At 44.6% G+C, this 18,830-nt stretch overlaps 1 protein-coding gene across 1 annotated transcript in view; it reads right to left on the bottom strand.

The window, feature by feature from the left end:
- Window positions 1-1,485: 1,485 nt before the first annotated feature.
- COMP (cartilage oligomeric matrix protein) overlaps window positions 1,486-18,830 on the bottom strand; it is a gene marked incomplete at its 5' end in the record, with an annotated part of 30,929 nt that continues 13,584 nt past the window's right edge. The window contains 11 exons of the mRNA XM_083350331.1: window positions 1,486-2,271; window positions 2,572-2,711; window positions 3,411-3,583; window positions 4,292-4,488; window positions 8,511-8,559; window positions 9,516-9,694; window positions 11,372-11,565; window positions 12,490-12,542; window positions 14,861-14,979; window positions 16,237-16,396; window positions 16,838-16,945. Coding sequence (XP_083206457.1) covers window positions 2,222-2,271; window positions 2,572-2,711; window positions 3,411-3,583; window positions 4,292-4,488; window positions 8,511-8,559; window positions 9,516-9,694; window positions 11,372-11,565; window positions 12,490-12,542; window positions 14,861-14,979; window positions 16,237-16,396; window positions 16,838-16,945 — 1,422 coding nt within the window. The 3' untranslated portion in view covers window positions 1,486-2,221. The remainder of the gene's footprint in view (window positions 2,272-2,571; window positions 2,712-3,410; window positions 3,584-4,291; window positions 4,489-8,510; window positions 8,560-9,515; window positions 9,695-11,371; window positions 11,566-12,489; window positions 12,543-14,860; window positions 14,980-16,236; window positions 16,397-16,837; window positions 16,946-18,830) is intronic.

The following is an 18,830-nucleotide window of genomic DNA, read 5'->3' as shown; positions in this document are numbered from 1 at the left end:
ATGCAAATCCTACCATTGAGCTACAGGTTTTTTTTGGGGGGAGGGGGGAGGACATGGGCAGGAGTAAACGAACTCTGGAGCATTGAGGCATAATTTATTGTGGCTTTTTCTCTCTTGGCAAAAAAAAAAAGCCTTGAAGATGGCTTTCTAAGCGTGTGTGTGTATGTGTGTGTGTGCGTGCGTGTGTGTGTGTGTGTGTGTGTTCTTTTTGCAAACTTAAGAACATGACGATGTGAAAAAAAAAACAATTCTGTGCACATTCTTTTAAAACCTTTTTTTGTTCGTTTGTTTCCCTTTTTTCTGTGAAAGCTTTTTTTGTCTTTGTAACTTTGCATTATTTGTAAATGAAATGTAATAAAGTTCAGCTGTTTTTCTCTCTGGCTGTTCAGCTCTGCTTTTCTGAAGAATATTTATAATCGATGTGTTTTATGTCACAAATTGAGGCTTTGGTCGTTTTAAAGTGCATTTCCTCCACCGAATGCCCAGCTAGCTTTTTTTTTTCCCCTTTTCCAAACCTCTTCTGAAAGGAGCGGCAGATAATAAATACTACTTAACCTTTGGTAGACAAATGTTATTTTATTAACCGAACAGTCTGTATTTGTACAAACGGCTCTCCGAGTTTCTCCTAAACTAGTGCAGTGTTTCTCAACCTTGGCCCCTTGAAGATGTGTGGACTTCAACTCCCAGAATCCCCCAGCCATGGCCAAGGTTGAGAAATATTGCTCAGGGGTAGGCAACCTTGGCTCTTTTATGATTCATGGACTTCAACTCCCAGAATTCCTGAGCCAGCCATGCTAAGGGGAAAAGGAAAGGTTTCCAAGCTGAGCCATGCTGGCTCAGGAATTCTGGGAGTTGAAGTCCACAAGTCATAAAAGAGCCAAGGTGGCCTAGCCTGCTCTAGTGGAACAAGCCAAGCATCTTGGATTATTGGGTTAAGTGTATTACTTTAGGAAACTGTCTTATCCAAGATCACCTCTAGCCCAGGAACCACTCAATCTAAGTAGCACTTGCTGTCCAGGACTTAAGTCAAGAGTGACTTGCTCATCCCTTGCTATCTGGTCCTCTTAACCAGAGGTGTGACCCAAGGCCTTCTCTGTGCAAACCTGGCATTCTACTACTAAGCTTTGCTCGCTGCCCAAAATGTTTCGAAGGCCACTTGCGTGGCTTCCAAACCGAACAAGATTCCCATCAAATCCTGGAGTGGTGGTGATGCGGATTCCTGAATCAAACAGAAGCCTCAGCTTGTACAGGTAGTCCTCGACTTACAACCATTTGTTTACTGACCGTTCAGAGTTGCCAGGCACTGAGAAAAGTGACTTACGACCACTTTTCACACTTACAACTGTTCCCACGGTCATGTGATCAGAATTTGGATGCTTTGCAACCGGTTCATATTTATGAGAATTGCAGTGTTCCAGGGTGTGTGTGTGTGTGTGTGTGTGTGTGTGTGTGTGTATCATGTGATCACCTGCCATCTGACAAGCAGAGTCGATGGGGAAGCCAGATTCACTTCACAGCTGTGATCCTAAGTTAACAAGTGCAGTGACTCAGTTAACAACTGTGGCAAGAAATGTCGTAAAATGGGGCAAAAGTCACGTAACAAATGTCTCGCTTAGCAACAGAAATTTGGTTGTAAATCGAAGACTACCATATGTAATGTTATATATATAATATATATTATATATTTCCTTGGAAGGCTCCATTTGACAACCGGAGTGAGACCCCCAAGGCACCTTCCCATCTCTTGCAGAGGGCATGGAGCAAAATCCAGGAAACCATGACAAGTCACTGTCCATGTCCCATCTCAGCGTCAGCAGAGGCTGACCCAAGAAGAGGCAAGACAAGGGCAGGAGGCAACCCAGTGGAGGATGCCCAAGAAAGCCCCTTCTCTGATGGTGATGCTTCAGCCTTCCAGGAGGTTCCCCTGCTTATGTCCACCCTTGTGGACTTGTTAGCAGCTGCCACAGGGCGCGAACGGCTCTTCTGCGCTGTGTCGAGCAATGAGGGCCCTCGGGGTGCATGTGGAAGAAGTTCTCGGGTGAGGTGGAGGCTGGTTCCAGGAAGGAAGGAGGGGTAGTGGGGATGCCATGGGGGCTGGCGGGCACGGTGCTTGCCACGTACTAGGGGACAGTTCACCATTTGCTATATCTTGAAGGGAGCAGAAGCAATGTGTGTGGGGCGCGGGCGCGACAAGTCTCTTTTCAGCCAGCAGCAGTAGCATTTAGTAGTCGTGTCGGTTCCGGAAAGCCTCGTGGTCTTCAGGAATCGTGTCTGAGAAGAAGGGGAAGAGAGAGCATATGAACCAGAACAGAAGATCAGCAGCTGAATGCAGGTCCAGATGCTCTGATTGGGGGGGCACTTTATGGGGGCTAGCAGGGGGAACCCCTCAGAGAGAGGGATGCTAAAGGCCTCTGCAGGGAATCCTGAGCAAGGCAGCTCTGGATCGTGGATACTCTCCAGATCCTCCAGCTGAGGACCATGCTTGTTCTAATGATGCTTCAAGACCTCCCTCCAATGGCATCAGAGCGGCCTTGGGGACCACAGGACAGGATTGGATCGAGCCTCACTCACCATTGCAACGATACCGCAGGTTAGACCAGATGATGTTTTCCTGGGAGAAGCAGAAGACCCCCAGGCGGCCCCCCCTCATGGTTGTGTCGAGGACAACGCCAGTGTCGGCCACCACCTCAGATCCCTCATAGAACCGAGTCCTGAAGTACAAATCCAAAGAAGGACTTAGCTTATTTCTGGCAGTCACAATGTTTATCTTGTGTCCCACGGCACCTTGCCTTGAACGCTGTTACGTTCCAGGGCAGAGGTGGGGAACGATGGCCTCTTTATGACTTGTGGACTTCAATTCCCAGAGTTCCTGAGCCTGGGAGTTGGAATTCCACAAATCATAAAAAGGGCCACCATTCCCCACCCCTGTTCTAAGGCATCCAACATGGGTCTATTTTAAGAAGTCAAAAGATGGTAGATGCGATGTGCAATAAAGCTTCGCCTATTTTGTGTGTGTTGTGAGGCACATAAAAATAAGTGGAACTTCAGTTATGCTATCATTGGCCACCATCCTGTTCTGTTTGACACTATCCTGTAAGACTCCTGGTGTCCAATCTCTAAAACATAACAGCTAAACCGCGCATCAGTTTGTAAGTTTGTCTTGAAACTGGAAAAGGGATAAACTAAGGCTGATTGTCCACTATTTCTGTAAATAATTCAGACCCTTCTGATACAGATAAATATCTTTTAATGAGGGGAAATAGCCTTCTGATTCTCTGAGCACTACATAAGGCGTTTCCCACCACTTCACCAATGAAACGTCTGCAAGAAAACAACCCAGCTCAGAGAGCACCAAGGACCCCACCACTCACCCCTGGGCTACAGAGAATTTTTTGTTAGTATTTCTTTACCGGATGTAGCCCACCTGGGGCCGGTGTTGTAAGAACCAGCGGTAGGAAGTCTTATCTTTCCAGCCGACGTTCCGGGGGTCTTTCCACAACAACTTGACCTGGTCAACTGTGTCCCCCGTGTGCCACAGTGAGTTACGTAGGTATTCTCCAGGCCCGGTCTTTGATTTCACTGCCTGCAAGGGAAAAGCAGGAGGAATAAATGACCCTCTTTCCCATTCTTGCTACATGTTGTGATTCAGGGTCAGCCTGTGGGTTCGGCAGTTGGGTCGGACGATTCAGAGGAGGAGGAGGAGGGGGGTTTTGGAGAGCCTGCAGAGGACAGTTCTGAGGCATTGCAGAACCCTCAGCCAGGCCCCTGCAATCTGGTTACTACTCAGACCCAGCTGTGTGAGCCTGACAGCGTGGATGAAGATGAGCCACAGCTGGCCTTGTTCAAGGACGCCCGAAGCAGGAGGCAGTCGAGCAGGAATAAACAGAGGAAGGCAATAGGGCACCTCGGAAGGAGGCAACGAGAAGCCACGCCTTGAAACTGTTTAAAAGGGGAATGTGTGGGAGGGCTGGTTGCTGAAGGCAACCGTTTGAGCAGCTTCTGTTTTAGTGGTTCGTATTTTATTTTGTTTTGCTCAGTTTGCTCTGTTTTGGATCTGTTTTGTGTAAATTTGGCAGGCTTACTTCCAGCCTTTTCCTTTTGAAAAGGGGTTGTCCCTGACATTTCTGCAGGGCCAGTAGTAGGCTGGAACAGAACACTACCGTGTCAGGTGGAGGAGATGGAACACCCCATCGTTGCTCCTTCAGCCGTGTCGTGACATGCTTTTTCTCCTGCTTCTCTTCCCTGGCTGAGTCGTGATGAGAAGGGAGCCCAACGGCAGCTCTGCCCCTACCTTGAGTTGGATGCCAGGCTCTGCCACAGCCCGGAAAGGATTGGCCTGCCAGTAGGTTTGTTCCATCTGCTTCCACATCACCACATAGAAGCTGGAGCTATCCTGGTAGCCAAAGATGAACCCCGCGTAGTCGTCATCTGTGACCGTGTTCACATGGAAGGTGCCTTCGAAGTCCACCCCATTGAACGCAGTGTACCCTGAGCCCGGGCGAGGAGAAGACAAAGGCCATCGCATCAATACATTGCATTTTTATGTCTTGCCGTTCACGTCAAAAGACTGAGAATAGCAATACAGGAGAATATCTGTAGCTCGGGGCTAAAATGTGGGGTCCTTGGCGCTCTCTGAGCTTGTTTTGTTTCCCTGCAGACGTTCCATTACCCAACTAGGTAGTATCATCAGTATGAGTAAGGAGTGAGGTTTGCTCGCGCTCTCTAAACTAAGAGGAAACCCCACCCCTTACCAGGACTGATGGTGTTACCTAGTGTGGGTAATGAAACGTCTGCAAGAAAATAACCAACCTCAGAGCACACCAAGGACCTGACGCCACGAGTTTGACATGCCTGGCCTAAAGCAAGAATGTAATTGGAGAAAGCATCTCAGATTTGAGTGCCTCTGGGTTCTCCTGAAGGTAAAGGCAGGGAAGGGAAAGACACACATTCAGATGTCCACAATTTGTTACTGCAACCTTACAATAAAAGTACAGGTAGTCCTCGACTTAACAACGGTTTGTTTACTGACCAAATCAAAATGACAGTGGCATTGAAAAATGCGACGTGACCATTTTTCACAGTTACAACCTTTGCAGCATCCCCATAATCGTGTGATCAAAATTCAGATGCTTGGCAGGCTAGTTCATGTGTATTTGCTGTGTCGCAAGCTCATGTGATTCAACTTTTGCGACCTCACAAGCAAAGTCAATGGGAAAAACAGCTTCACTTAACAACCAGGCTACTAACTCATCAACTGCAGTGATTCACTTAACAACTGTGGCAAGAAAGGTCATAAACTGGTCATAAACTGGGGCAAGACTCACTTAGCAAATGTTTCACTTAACAAGAGAAGTTAGATTGGGCTCGATTGTGACCGTAAATCAAGGACTACCTGTACACGTAGTCTTCAATTTGCAACCATTTCTTTAGCAACAGTTCAAAGTTAAGAGTGGCACTGAGAAAGGTGAGTCACAACAGGTCCTCGCGCTTAGAACCACTGAAGTGTCAATACCACTTTACAACACCTTGGTAAGGCCACACTTGGAATATGGCATCCAGTTTTGGTCACGATACAAAAAAGATTTTGAGACTCTAGAACGGGTAGGCAACCTCGGCTCTTTTATGACTCATGGACTTCAACTTCTGGGAATTGAAGTCCATGAGTCATAAAAGCCGAGGTTGCCTACCCCTGCTCTAGAAAGAGTGCAGAGAAGAGCAACAAAGATGATCAGGGGACTGGAGGCTAAAACATAAAAGGAACAGTTGCTAGAACTGGGTATGTCTAGTTTAGTGAACAGAAGAACTAGGGGTGACATATTTGAGCGGGGACAACCTATTCTCCAAAGCACCTGAAGGCAGGACAAGAAGCAATGGATGGAAACTAACGAAGGAGAGAAGCAAGCTATAACTAAGGAGGAATTTCCTGACAGAACTATTAATCAGTGGAACGACTTGCCTCCAGATGTTCTGAATGTTACAACATTGCAGGTTTTTAAGAAGAGACTGGGCAGCCATTGGTCTGAAATGGTATAGGTTCTCCTGCTTGAGCAAGGGGTTGGACTAGATAGAAGACCTCCAAGGTCCCTTTCAAGTCTTTATTTTATTTATTTTATTTTTATTTTAATTCCATTTATATCCCGCCCTTCTCCGAAGACTCAGGGCGGCTTACAAGCTTAGCAGTAGCCTTCATTCTATGTATATGCTTGCTTATTAGGGCTTTCACACACACACCCCAAGCGGCATTATTACAAAGCTTAATTGCCCCCAACAATCTGGGTCCTCATTTTACCTACCTCGGAAGGATGGAAGGCTGAGTCAACCTTGAGCCTGGTGGGACTCGAACCTGCACTAATTGCAGGCAGCTGGTGTTACTTAAGGAGGCATTACCCCACTGCTCCACCAAGGCTCTAGCCTTTATTCTGATGTTCCCCACTTTCTTGCCTTTGTTGAAGAAAACTAGGGAGTTTCGATCTTGAGACGTTTTCTCTCTTAACTAAATGTTAAGAGACGACTCTCTTTGGCTAGACTAATCCCAGGTACTTTAATCTTTGCTTGCTTTCCCCATGGACAGGCATCAGCAGCAGCCTCTTTGTTCCCATCTGCCTTTTCCCATTTTGCAGTTCGTGTGTACATTTCTTACAAGATGTGCACATGCCTCATTTAAAATAAACGGAGCTGAGAATAGCCTCCTCAAACGCGGTTAATTCTGTTGACGTAGCCCTTTTCCACTGCAACAGTCTAGCTCTCCTTGCACAAGCTCCAAAACAGAGTTCACGGTTTTGGGAAGCTATCTGAGGATGCAAAGCTCAGATTGTACGCCGCTTTCCCGCAAGCCACGCACACAATCCTCACCCAGTTGTCATTACGAGTAGTCCTCAGTGTATGACCGATCGCTTAGTGACTATTCAAAATTATGATGGACATCCTCAGGGGTATTTACAACCCAGTTCTGAAGTTCCAACTGCCGTTTGCAGCATCCTGCAGTCACCTCTCCGCGTTTTATGATGGTTTTACCAAAAGTTGGCATTTATTTCCAGTTTTCGGCAAAAACACCCCGTAGCAAATAATTGGTTCCCTTAGCAACCACTGCAAAAATTGTCAAATTGGGTTGATCCCATGGGTTGACCCACTTCACAACTGTCACAACTGGTTTACAACCATCACAGGTCAACTGTAATGGGTCCAAAGAAGGAACTGTGTCAAATGGAAGTAAACTGTAATGACATTTGCTTCGGTCTGAGTCAGGCCAGATGAACTTAAAATTTTGATCTGGCCCCCTTCTACTGGGAACCCGTGCACTGATCTACCACTCTTGGCCCCGAAGGGTTGCAATTCCTTCCTTAGGCCTTCCTTTTAAATGTGAACATTTAAAGCCTGAGGACCTCAAGAAGGAGCATCTCTGCATCCGGTATGTTACCCTTGCGTTCTGCTTCCTGGGTTATGTATTTCCTCAGCCTACTTTCAGCCCTTCAAGGGCAGGGGTGGGTAACTATGGCAACTCTACGACCTGTGGACTTCAAATCCCAGAGTTCCTTAAGCATTCTTTTTGCTTAACCTTATACAAAGAATAAGTATTCCAGGGGTCTTCAGACTTGGCCCTTTTTATGACTTGTGGACTTCAATTTCCAGAATTTCTCAGCCAGGCACGCTGGCTGAGGAATTCTGGGAATTGAAGTCCACAAGTCGTAAAAGGGCCAAGTTTGAAGACCCCTGATGTATTCTACAAAGTAGACAAAATTGTTTCTACTAACCCGACCAACCTACAGTTACGCCTGATTTATTATTTATTTAAGTTAAAAACACTAAGGGCTGCAATAAAATTAAATTATTCCTGATGATGGATTTATGTGCAGGCGGTTCTCAATTTACAGTTTGTCATGTGTGGAAAATCAGGACATCCAAGTAGTTTGAATGAATATAAGGGTTTATTTGCAAGCTTACACTCTACAAGAATCTGAACTACTAATGGTCAAAGCAAATTGGCAGGAGAGAAGAGTCAATGAAATTCAAGGTAGGCTGGATTTAGCTCTCTTGTGGTCACAAAGGGACTTGAGACTAATGACATGCTTGACCCCTCCCTCTGGCTCAGCCTGGTCATCTCCGACACAACCATTTGTTTAATGAATATTTGAAGTTAAAACTGTCCTGAATAGAATGGCTTATGACCATTTTTCACACTTGCGATCCTTGCAGCATCCCCGTGGTCATGTGATCCAAATTCCGACACTTGGCAACTGGCTTATATTTACAACAGTTTCAGTGTCTCAGGGTCATGTGATCACCTTTTACAACCTTCTGAGAAGCAAAATCAAGAAGGAAGCCAGATTCACTTAACAGCTGTGTTACTGACGTAAGTGATTCACTTAACAGCTGTGGCAAGAAAGGTCATAAAATGGGGCAAAACTCAATTACTGTCTTGCTTAACCACAATTGCAGTTGTAAGTCCAGGACTACCTGTATATTTGAGTGTGTGTTGCAAGTGTTTGCTTTCTTTCAGAGCTTAAACTTACCCACAGCCAAACCTGGGTCACTGTTCATGGTCTGCACAATTTCCATGCCCTGCAAAAATAAGAATTTTCTTTTTTTAATGCTATGGATCAGGAGATTCCAACCTCCCATCTGAAATTTTGAAAACAGGTGAGTATTTTCAGGAAATGACAAAAGAGCAAAATGGGATTTTTGCTGATCGACAAAGCGATCATTGGGGAGATGTTACAAAAATATTTTTATTCACCGAATGTTACCTGTAGTTTTTTTGAACAAGACACACATCTACTTGTGGCCTTTTTCAAATGCTGGCTGGGGAATTCTGGGAGTTGAAATCCATATATCTTAAAAGTAGCCATGGTTGAGAAAAACAGTTTTAGCGGGATGAGGCAACATTTCTCTTCTGTTCCTCCCCAACTTGATTTACTTGGAGAAGAGTAGAAGAGTTGTAAAAGGAGGCAGTTGTCCCAAAATAGTTGGGAACAGAACTGCCCCGGACCAGACCCTGGCTTTCTCCTGTATGGTTAACTGGATGAAGAACAGACCAGTGTTCTTGCACCCAAGACTTCACCCCAGCAGCCTTGAATCATCTTCACCCAAGAAGGTATGTGATACCCAAGACCAGAGCAGGATATAAAGCTCCTCCAATCAATAGTATTTTCCATCGCAGAAATCTATCCTTTCCCAATCTGAAGCTGTTCCAGACAAATTAGACTTCAGTTCCCAGAATTCCCAGTCATATGGTTGGCAGTAATGCCTTGTCAACCTCTCGGTTGGCTGTGCTGGCTGGAAAGTACACCTGTCAATATCTTGGTACCACTTCTTGTGAGGTCTTCGTTGGAGGGAGATGCCTCCAATATGTGTAAGACTAGAAGAATTAGACTCGCCTTTTATGCAAACATTTGAGAGCAACGCAATCTTTCTTCAGGACCGGAAGAGTTTTCAATCATGCAAAGCATAATGGGGCCCCAAGAACAAGAACAAGCACATCAAGAAATCGCTAGGCAACCTCAAAGATGATAGCTAACCTGGTTGAGGACAATCCAGTTGGGATCTATCTGGGCATCACCTTCAGGATCCAACACGACAGTTTGAAAGGCCCGGAAGTCAGTCAGCGTCACCTGAGCGTTTTCAGGGCAAACATCAATCTGGTCAATCACCTTGTCGCTATCAAAGTCATTTTGACAAGCATCTCCGACACCATCTCCTGCAGAAGAGGAAGTGGGGAATCAACTTCCTAAAATTGCCCTGGGTTCAAAGGCAGAATTAGGGTCATAAGCACCACACACCAGCCTAAAACTGCATCTTTACAGTCATGCAGTGCATTAAGTCCAGATCAAAGTCTTTTTTGGGGGGAGATTTGCAATGGCTTGCTTTCAGCTCTCATTACACAAATCTTAGAAATTTCCCTCCTTCCTCAAAATAGAACTGGCGCAAATCATATGCTCCATCTATGCTACATCTCATTTTTCTCTCTGTGTGTGTGAAGACTAGAAGAAATGAAAATGGGGAGTTACATGTGCTACCTTGGGGTGCAACAGGAAATAAAGTCCAGTTTGTGGGAAAGTGGCTGTTTTGTGGCTTGGCTGGACCTCATTTGGAGAACAAGGTCCAGTTCTGGCACCGGAATTAAAAAAAAGGGCTGACAAATTTTTCAAAGGAGAGCTTCTAAGATGCTGAAGGAAATAAAGCCCTATGCAGAATGGTTAAAGATTGGTATTTAATCTACAGAAAGAGAGGTAGAATAAAGGTAAAGGTTCCCCCGCACATGTGCGCTAGTTGTTTCCGACTCTAGGGGCCAGTGCTCATCTCCATTTCAAAGCCGAAGAGCCAGCGTTTGTCTGAGGACGTCTCCGTGGTCATGTGGCCGGCATGACTAGGCGCCAATGGCGCACGGAACACTGTTACCTTCCCACCGTAGTGGTCCCTATTTTTCTACTTGCATTTTTACGTGCTTTCGAACTGCTAGGTTGGCAGAAGCTGGGACAATTAGCAGGCGCTCACTCTGTTACGCAGCACTCGGGATTCGACCCTCCAAACTGCCGACCTTCTGATCGACAAGCTCAGCGTCCTAACCCACTGAGCCACCGCGTCCCTCTTAGAATAGCAGGCTTCAAATATCTAAAAGTCTGTCGGGAAGAAGAGGGTGTAGACTTACATCTCTATGGCCCCAGAGGGTGGGGTTAAAAGCAGAAGATGACAAGTTTGGGTTAGATGTCAGGAGAAACTTCCTGTTTTTGACCTGACAGCCTTCTACATAAACTGGTGGATTCCTCCTCTCTGCTTTTCCAACAACTGGTTGACCATCTATCAAACATTTCTCGGGAAATGTTTCTCAACTTCAGCATCCTCTGCTCCTCCCTGCTTCCCTTTCTATTTAGTTTTACCTCTTTCTCTACCTGCTTCTACCTGACAAACATCTTCAGCTATACTTCTTAAGGAAGTCTGTTTTGGTTTTTTTAGAAAACCTATCCCAGTGTTCCGTGCTTGTGCTTTTACAAAGGTTTCGCAAAGGAACAAAGGTGCTTTTTCAAGAGGCAACTGGACTTTCTTGATTTTCTTTGAAGACGTTTCCCTTCTCATCCAAGAAGCTTCTTCAGCTCTGACTGGATGGTGGGAAGCGGAAGGATTTATATTCCTTGCAGACAGCTGGTCATGTGCATTCTTTCAGAGAGTCCTTGAGGCCACTTGGAGGCTTGCTTGTGTCCATCTGAAGAAGCTTCTTGGACGAGAAGCGAAACGTCTTCAAAGAAAAACAAAGTCCAGTTGCCTCTTGAAAAAGCACCTTTGGGACAGCCATGACCTGGATGACTGAGAATCTCCATAGACATTTATCTGTCCCTCACAAAGGATGAAAATGAGAGAGAAAGCATGGTGTCCTCACGATTTGTGTCCTGTTGGCCAGGATTGGGGACCAAACGACAGTTGTCAGGCCCTGGGGGTTTGTGATCTGGGATGCCATCATTATCATCATCATCATCACACTCATCGCCAAGCCCATCCTGGTCAGTGTCCAGCTGGGAGCTGTTGGGCACCGAAGGACAATTGTCACGGGAATCCTGATGCCCATCTCCATCTCTGCCAATGAGAGAGAAAAAAAGAAAACTTAAGAGTTTGGGTGATGAGTGAAATAACAAAATTATAGAAAAAGGGAGATCTTTATCCAAGCTCACTATCCCTTAAATCAGGGGTGTCAAAGTGCCGACCCGTGAGCCGGATGCCGTGGGCCGCGCTCACCCCATTGCCGGCAATTTTAAAAAAGTTGTGATAAGTCGCAACACATCACATGATGCAATCAACACGTCACCTGACGCGAGTTTGACCTCCCTGCCCTAAATTGCTCCCAACAACTACTGTTGGCGCACCTGTTTGAATTCTTTTCAGACTCCCAAGACGTAAGCCACCTGCCCATCAATGAAGCTGCCAATTGCACCTCGGTATGAGTCACTCTTCTCCAATCAGCTTAGCTTACTGCTTTGCTAGATTTTGACATTAGGAGAACACTAAGTGGTCTCATTGCCTATGACATAGTAGTGCAATTATTTGCGCGGATCCTTTACTCCACCTCTTTGGAGAAAGAGAAGGTCATTATCCTAAAGGTGCTTTTTCAAAAGGCAACTGGACTTTGTTTTTCCTTGAAGTTGTTTCGCTTCCCATCTTGGATGGGAAGCGAAATATCTTCAAGGAAAAACAAACTTCAGCTGCCTTTTGAAAAAGCACTTTGGGGACCACTACCATGACTGAGAATTTCCATAGACAAAAGGTCCTTATATCAGCTTTCTGTCCTATTTGGTGACCAAAGCTGTCAAGGTCTTCCCAACACAGTGGAACATGTGTTGCCAAAAGGGTCTGTTTGCAGCACCTCTGTGTGACTTAACTACTCTTAGATTTGTCTCCTTCCAGCTAGAAGGGATTCATAGAGCAATTGTTCTTGCAAGGACGCAGACGGAAACTCAAAGCCTTGCTGCATGTGAAATGAAAGCAGATATTCTTCAAACTCACGTGTCCTGGTTGGTGTCACAGGGATCCCCAACAAGATCGTGGTCAGTATCTTTCTAAGTAAATGAAAAGTAGAAAACAGTTTTAATTGTTTTTCGATTTCTCTTCCTTTAGAAACCTCCCTAAGATACTTTTATCAAATGCAGACTTGGAATTCTTGAATGTTTGGAGTAAAACATTTTCCACTTCTATCAACACCTCTGTCTCCAAAATTTTTCCCGTAAAGTCTCAAATTCATAAACCTACCCTCGCTTCTCAAGTTACATTTCTATTGAATTGCTTAAGCTATAGTTGTTTACAAAAAAAATTGAAGCAGGTGGCTTCCCACAATCAAAAGTTAAAGATTTTATCCTGTACTGGATTTTCCAGGCTTACTTACCCAGGAGAATGAAAAAGCCAGGGCACCATCCCAAATTATGACTAATGACATTCCAATTAAAAGAGGGAAAGTTTGATTGGAAGGATTTGCAAGGACAAGACAGATCTTGGAATCAGTCTGTTAGCTGGACATTGTGTAATTCCAAAAACTACTACAAAATTTACCTTTCTGCAGCTTTTCTCACAAACTCCGATTTAATTTGGGATGGGCCTCAGCTCAGCAGTAAACCTTTTATCGTACATCAAATGTTTTACCTCTGTTCCAAAAATTTCTTAGGGGAAAAAAGCTGGGAAAAAATGCTGTCTGTTCAAGATCTTGAACAATGATTATTGTGTTCTGTACCAGCCTGCTACTGGCCCTGCAGAAAAGGCAGGGACAACCCCTTTTACAAGAAGGCAAGAGGCTGGAACTAAGCCTACCAAATTTATGGATACAAAAGCAAACAAGACACGAACCATGAAACAGGAGCTATTCATGCGGTTGCCTTCAGCAAACCAGCCCTCCCACGCATTCCCCTTTCATACAGTTCAGGGCGTGGCTTCTCTCTGCCTCCTTCCGAGGTGCCCCATTGCCTTCCTCTGTTTACTCCTGATTGACTGCCTCCTGCGTCGGGCGTCCTTGAACAGGGCCAGCTGTGGGTCATCTTCATCCATGCTGTCAGGCTCACACAGCTGGGTCTGCGTCGTGACCAGGTGGGAGGGGCCTGGCTGAGGGCTCTCATCAGCAAGCTCTCCAACCCCCTCAGCAAGCTCTTCAACACCCCCTTCCTCCTCTGAGTCGTCCGACCCAACTGCCGAACCCACAGGCTGACCCTGAATCACAACATATTGTTCGGTGGTCTTCAAGTTACAACCATTTCTTTAGTGACCACTCAATGTTACAACAAATTTAAAATGTGACAAATGTATCCATGCCACGAGACATATAATTTGGCAAGTGTGATGTTGGGGTGTCCTCCCAAATTTCCTAGCTTTTTTACAACTGAGATTTAAGAGCAGAGACCCCATTTCACCCTCTGGATCAAGTGGTCACTAAACAAATGGTTGTAAGTCAAAAATCATCTGTATTGAGTGTCCCGAGCAAGAAACAATGATCAAAAAAGTGACTTATGACACGTTGCAGCAACCTCATGGTCACATGATCAAAATTCAGACACTTGGCAACTGGCTCATATTTATGACGGTTGTGGTGTCCCAGGGTCATGTGATCCCCTTTTGTGACTTTCTGACAAGCAAAGTCAATGGGGAAGCCAGATTCACTTAACCACCATGTCACTAACTTAACAGCTGCAGTGATTCAGTTAACAACTGTGGGAAGAACGGTCATAAAATGGGGCAAAACTCACTTAACAACTGTCTCACTTAGCAACAGAAATTTGGGGCTCAATTATAATCATTAGTTTAGGACTACCTATAATGGGCTAGATCAGGGGTCTTCAAACTTGGCCCTTTTATGACGTGTGGACTTCAACTCCCCGAATTCCTCAGCCAGTGTGCCTGGCTGAGGAATTCTGGGAGTTGAAGTCCACAAGTCATAAAAGAGCCAAGTTTGAAGACCCCTGGGCTAGATCAACAAATAATCCATGGCAGAGCTAAAACAGGTAGTATTCAGAGACCAGGATAGATCTCCCTAAAGAGTGCAATTTAACAGGTCACAGAATTTTACCCTTTTCTGACCCCATTTCCTATGCATAAAAAATGCAAATATTGTAAAGCGCCCAGGGACTGCTGCAAAGCACTGTGGGGCAGCATGAAAGTCAAACTCAGGTGTCTTCAAACTTGGCCCTTTTATGACTTGTGGACTTCAACTCCCAGAATTCCTCAGCCAGGCATGCTGGCTGAGGAATTCTGGGAGTTGAAGTCCACAAGTCATAAAAGGGCCAAGTTTGAAGACCCCTGGTCTAAATGCTGTTGCTATTATCCTTAGCAATTGCAGTCTTTTGGGTCATTAAAAGACTAAATTAGCATACTGCATGAATCCAAGCCAATGTCTCACCTGATCTGGGTTACTGATGAAGGGGCAGCTGTCACAGACATCTCCAACTCCATCCCCATCGGTGTCCTTTTGGTCTGCGTTAGAGATCCTCACACAGTTGTCCATGATATTTTTAATTTCTGGAGAGAAAAGAGTGAAACGGCAACCATAAGAAGCAAAGAATGTGGGGAGTTGCTGGGCAAATGGGGTCTCTACTCCTAAGCCTCAGTTGTGACAAGGCTGGGAAATTTGTGGGGGGGGGGTGTCACCCTAACATCACACTTGCCAGATTATGTGGATCATGCAATGGAGTTGTGATGGGAGCTTCCCGATACTCCCGTGTAATGCCTCTTCTCCGTGAGCTGCATTGGCTTCCGGTTGCCCTCCAGGTGAGATTCAAGGTGCTGGTAATGACCTATAAAGCCCTAAATGGCTTGGGTCCGGACTATCTAAGGGAACACCTGCTGCCGGCATCATCCTCCCATCGTCCTGTGCGCTCCCACAGGGAGAGCCTTCTCAGGGTACCGCCGGTTAATGAATGCCGATGGGTCATTCCCAGAGGAAGGGCGTTCTCTGTGGGTGCGCCTGCCCTATGGAACCAACTACCTACGGAACTTAGGACTGTCCCCGTCCTTCGCTCATTTCGCCGGGACCTGAAAACTTGGCTCTTCGAGCTGTTTGGCCCAGACTGAGGGGTTTTTAATTTTAATTGGGTTTTAGATTTACTTTTGGGGCTTGAGTTTAATTAATTGTTTTAATTGATTTTAATTTTTGTATTTTATGGTTTTTAACTGCCCTGTAAACCGCCCTGAGTCCTACGGGAATAGGGCGGTATACAAATTCAATAAATAAATAAATATATTTAAGAAGCTTCTTTTAATAAAGAACAAACTAAAAAATATGATACATACTATTTTTAGTTTGCTCTTCATTAAAAGAAACCTCTAGTGATCATTCAAAGTGCTGATGGACCCCCAAAAGCTACTGATGACCTGGTTCTGAAATTCCAATGTTCGTTTTTCCCACCCCCACCCCCATAGTCATATGACCACATTGGGGTGTCCAGTAACCATTCTGCATTTACCAGTCACATGTCAATGATTTATGACATTTATGGGTTTTGGGGGGGAAACGCCCCATAATAAACAATGGGTTTTCTTAATGACTGCAGGGTTCACGTAACAGCTGCCACCAAAAAAATAACCTAAAATTGGGTCCAGTCACGTGGTGACCCACTTTACAACCATAGTTGCCAGGTTCCATCGTGACCGTAAGTCGAGGACTACCTGCATCTTCAACAAAGCGTGAAATACTGGTTTCACAGACTAGTGATGTTGCTCTGGAGAAAATACATATATTTTAAATCGGCCTGCTTTCTGAGCCCAGCCCAAACTCACGGTCCCCATCCATGTCGTTGTCACACAGATCTCCCCATCCGTCACCATCACTGTCCCATTGGTCGTTGTTCTTGATATTTCGGCAGTTGTCACAAGCATCCCCAAAGTTGTCTTGGTCTGTGTTTTGCTGGTTCACATTGGGCACAAACACACAGTTGTCCTGCAGGGGGAAGGATTCGTACGTCAAAGAAAGAAATGAGAAAAACAGCGCAGCTTTGCAAAAAAAAAATGGAGCGACCGACAAAGCCTGCTTGTTGAGATATTGGTTTTTCCCTGCAATAAACAGGGAGATGTTTCAAGGAAAGCTGGCAAGCAGGATAAGTTGGAGAAATCTCAAGCTGAAGTAGTGAACATCCTGTTCCCAAACTGCGGATGGTCTCTTTAGGCATCATATAAGCTACAGTGCAGGGGTGTCCAATCGTGGCGACTTTAAGACGTGTGGATTTCCACTCCCAGAATTCCCCAGCCAGCAAAATTGGATAGCCCTGATATAATGTTTGATTGGATCTCCTTGGAGTTAGAACAAGGATTCTTTGGTCTTAGGAAATACAGGAGGGAAACAGGCTGAAGATCATTGGTCCCTGCCAGGAGGAGTTCTAACCTCTGAGTTGTTTATCCCATCTCCATCAGCATCATTGTCACAGGCATCACCAATCCCATCCCTGTCAGCATCTTCTTGGCCGGAGTTGGGAACCGTCACACAGTTATCCTGAAGGACCAAAAAAGAGAAAATGTCACTTTTTAAAAAAAAAAACATTGTATCCCACCTTTATTTTGTTTATAATTAACTCAAGGCTGTGAACAAACTCAATACTGTTTCTCCCTTTATTTTCCTCACAACAACCCTTTGAGGTGGGTTGGACTGAGAGAGTGAGTGGCTCAAAGTCACCCAGCCAGCTTTCATGCCTAAAGCGGGACTAGAACTCACCATCTCCTGGTGATTGGCTGAAGTCACCCAACCTGCTTTCATGCTTAGGGAGGGACTAGAACTCACCATCTCCTGGCGATTGGCCCCAAATCACCCAGCCAGTTTTTATGCCTAAAGTGGGACTAGAACTCACAGTCTCCTGACTTCTGTTGCCTTAACCACTAGGCCAATTTTTTTGGGAGAGATTTCCTCTTAGTCTGACAGTGCCAGCCGTCATGCAAGATACAATTTCCCTGATGCTGACTTTGAACTACTTGGCAAAATAGTTTCTCGTTTATTAGATTTGAACTATGTTGGTCTGTGTGTGCCAAGAAAATTAAGTTATTTATTTTTTGAATTAAAGTATTTATTTTTTTCCTGTGACTTCTGCACCACACCAGTCGGATCTCGGAGGTTTACTGAGTCCAATAATTTGATTTTTTTTTAAAAAAAAACACACCCCAATTCCCCAAAATACATCAAAGAAATGCAGTTCTATGAGTATCTTCAAGATGTGGTCAAAAGAGTCAAAATGGCGGGCACAACAGTGTAATCAAAGCCCTTTTTTGTGGGGGAGGGAATCGGCTTCCGGTTGAGCTCCGGATGGCTCCCAACCTTCGCTCGTTTCGCCGCGACCTGAAGACCTGGCTATTTGAACTTGGACTGGACTGAGGGATTGGGGTTTTACTTTTAAATTTAAAAAAAATTAATTTTAAACTGTGTATTGTTTAGGGCTTTGATTTAATTCTGTTTTAATTTCTATACCTTATGTGTTATTTATAGTGTTTTAATTGCCCTGTACACCGCCCCGAGTCCCTTCGGAGAGGGGCGGTATATAAATCCAATAAATAATAATAATAATAATAATAATAATCACAGAGCCTCAATCTCACTGACATGGCCTCCATCCTGACTTTGCTGACAGGGGAATTCTGGGAGTTGAAGTCCACACATCTTAAAAGTTGCCAAGTTTGAAAAACACTGATTTATAAAGGTGACTTACAATTCTCAGAGTATTTGGTTTAAGAGAAATGTAGTTAAGGTGAATTCAGCTCAATCGCTGTTATGGATTAATCTTTCCATCGTATTGATTTTAACAAATGTATAGGATATTGAGTGCATTTTTAATTGGCAAAGACATCCTGCAAAATTTTCATTTCCAATTACAAGTATGAATTGAGAAAGGTGGATTTAATTTTCCACACTTTCAGTAATCATGAAGTTTATCCCAGCTTTACTTGCTGGCTGAAATAACAAACTTCACAACTCAGCTCTGTTTTCAACTCAAGGCTTCTGACCCCACTTAAATGCTAATAAATATTGGGATGCCTCGATTGCATGGAAATTATTTGGTCATAGTTATAACTGTAACCTGTTTATTTGTGAACAGTTATATCCCAAGACAATTTCAGTTTTAAAATGGTGTTTACCTCTGTGGGAAAGTGGTAGCAGTAAACTGGGCCTCTTGGAGTTTTATTATTTTGAATTAACTCACTTCCAAAGAAAGGCCTGTGCAGAACTAAAAAAGGTTGATTTACCTCAGAATATTTTCTTGGAAGTTTATTGAACATTTGTCATTTGGTCTATTTGCTCCAGATGTTATTGCTGCAGTTAGAGGTGTTGGCGGAATTAATTATAGCCAGTAAATTTTTCATATAAAAAGATTAAAGAAACTGAAGACAAGACT

This window comes from Vipera ursinii (assembly GCF_947247035.1).
Source record: "Vipera ursinii genome assembly, chromosome: 1".
Taxonomy (NCBI): Eukaryota; Metazoa; Chordata; class Lepidosauria; order Squamata; family Viperidae; genus Vipera; species Vipera ursinii.
This window is presented reverse-complemented; position numbering and strand designations above follow the sequence as displayed.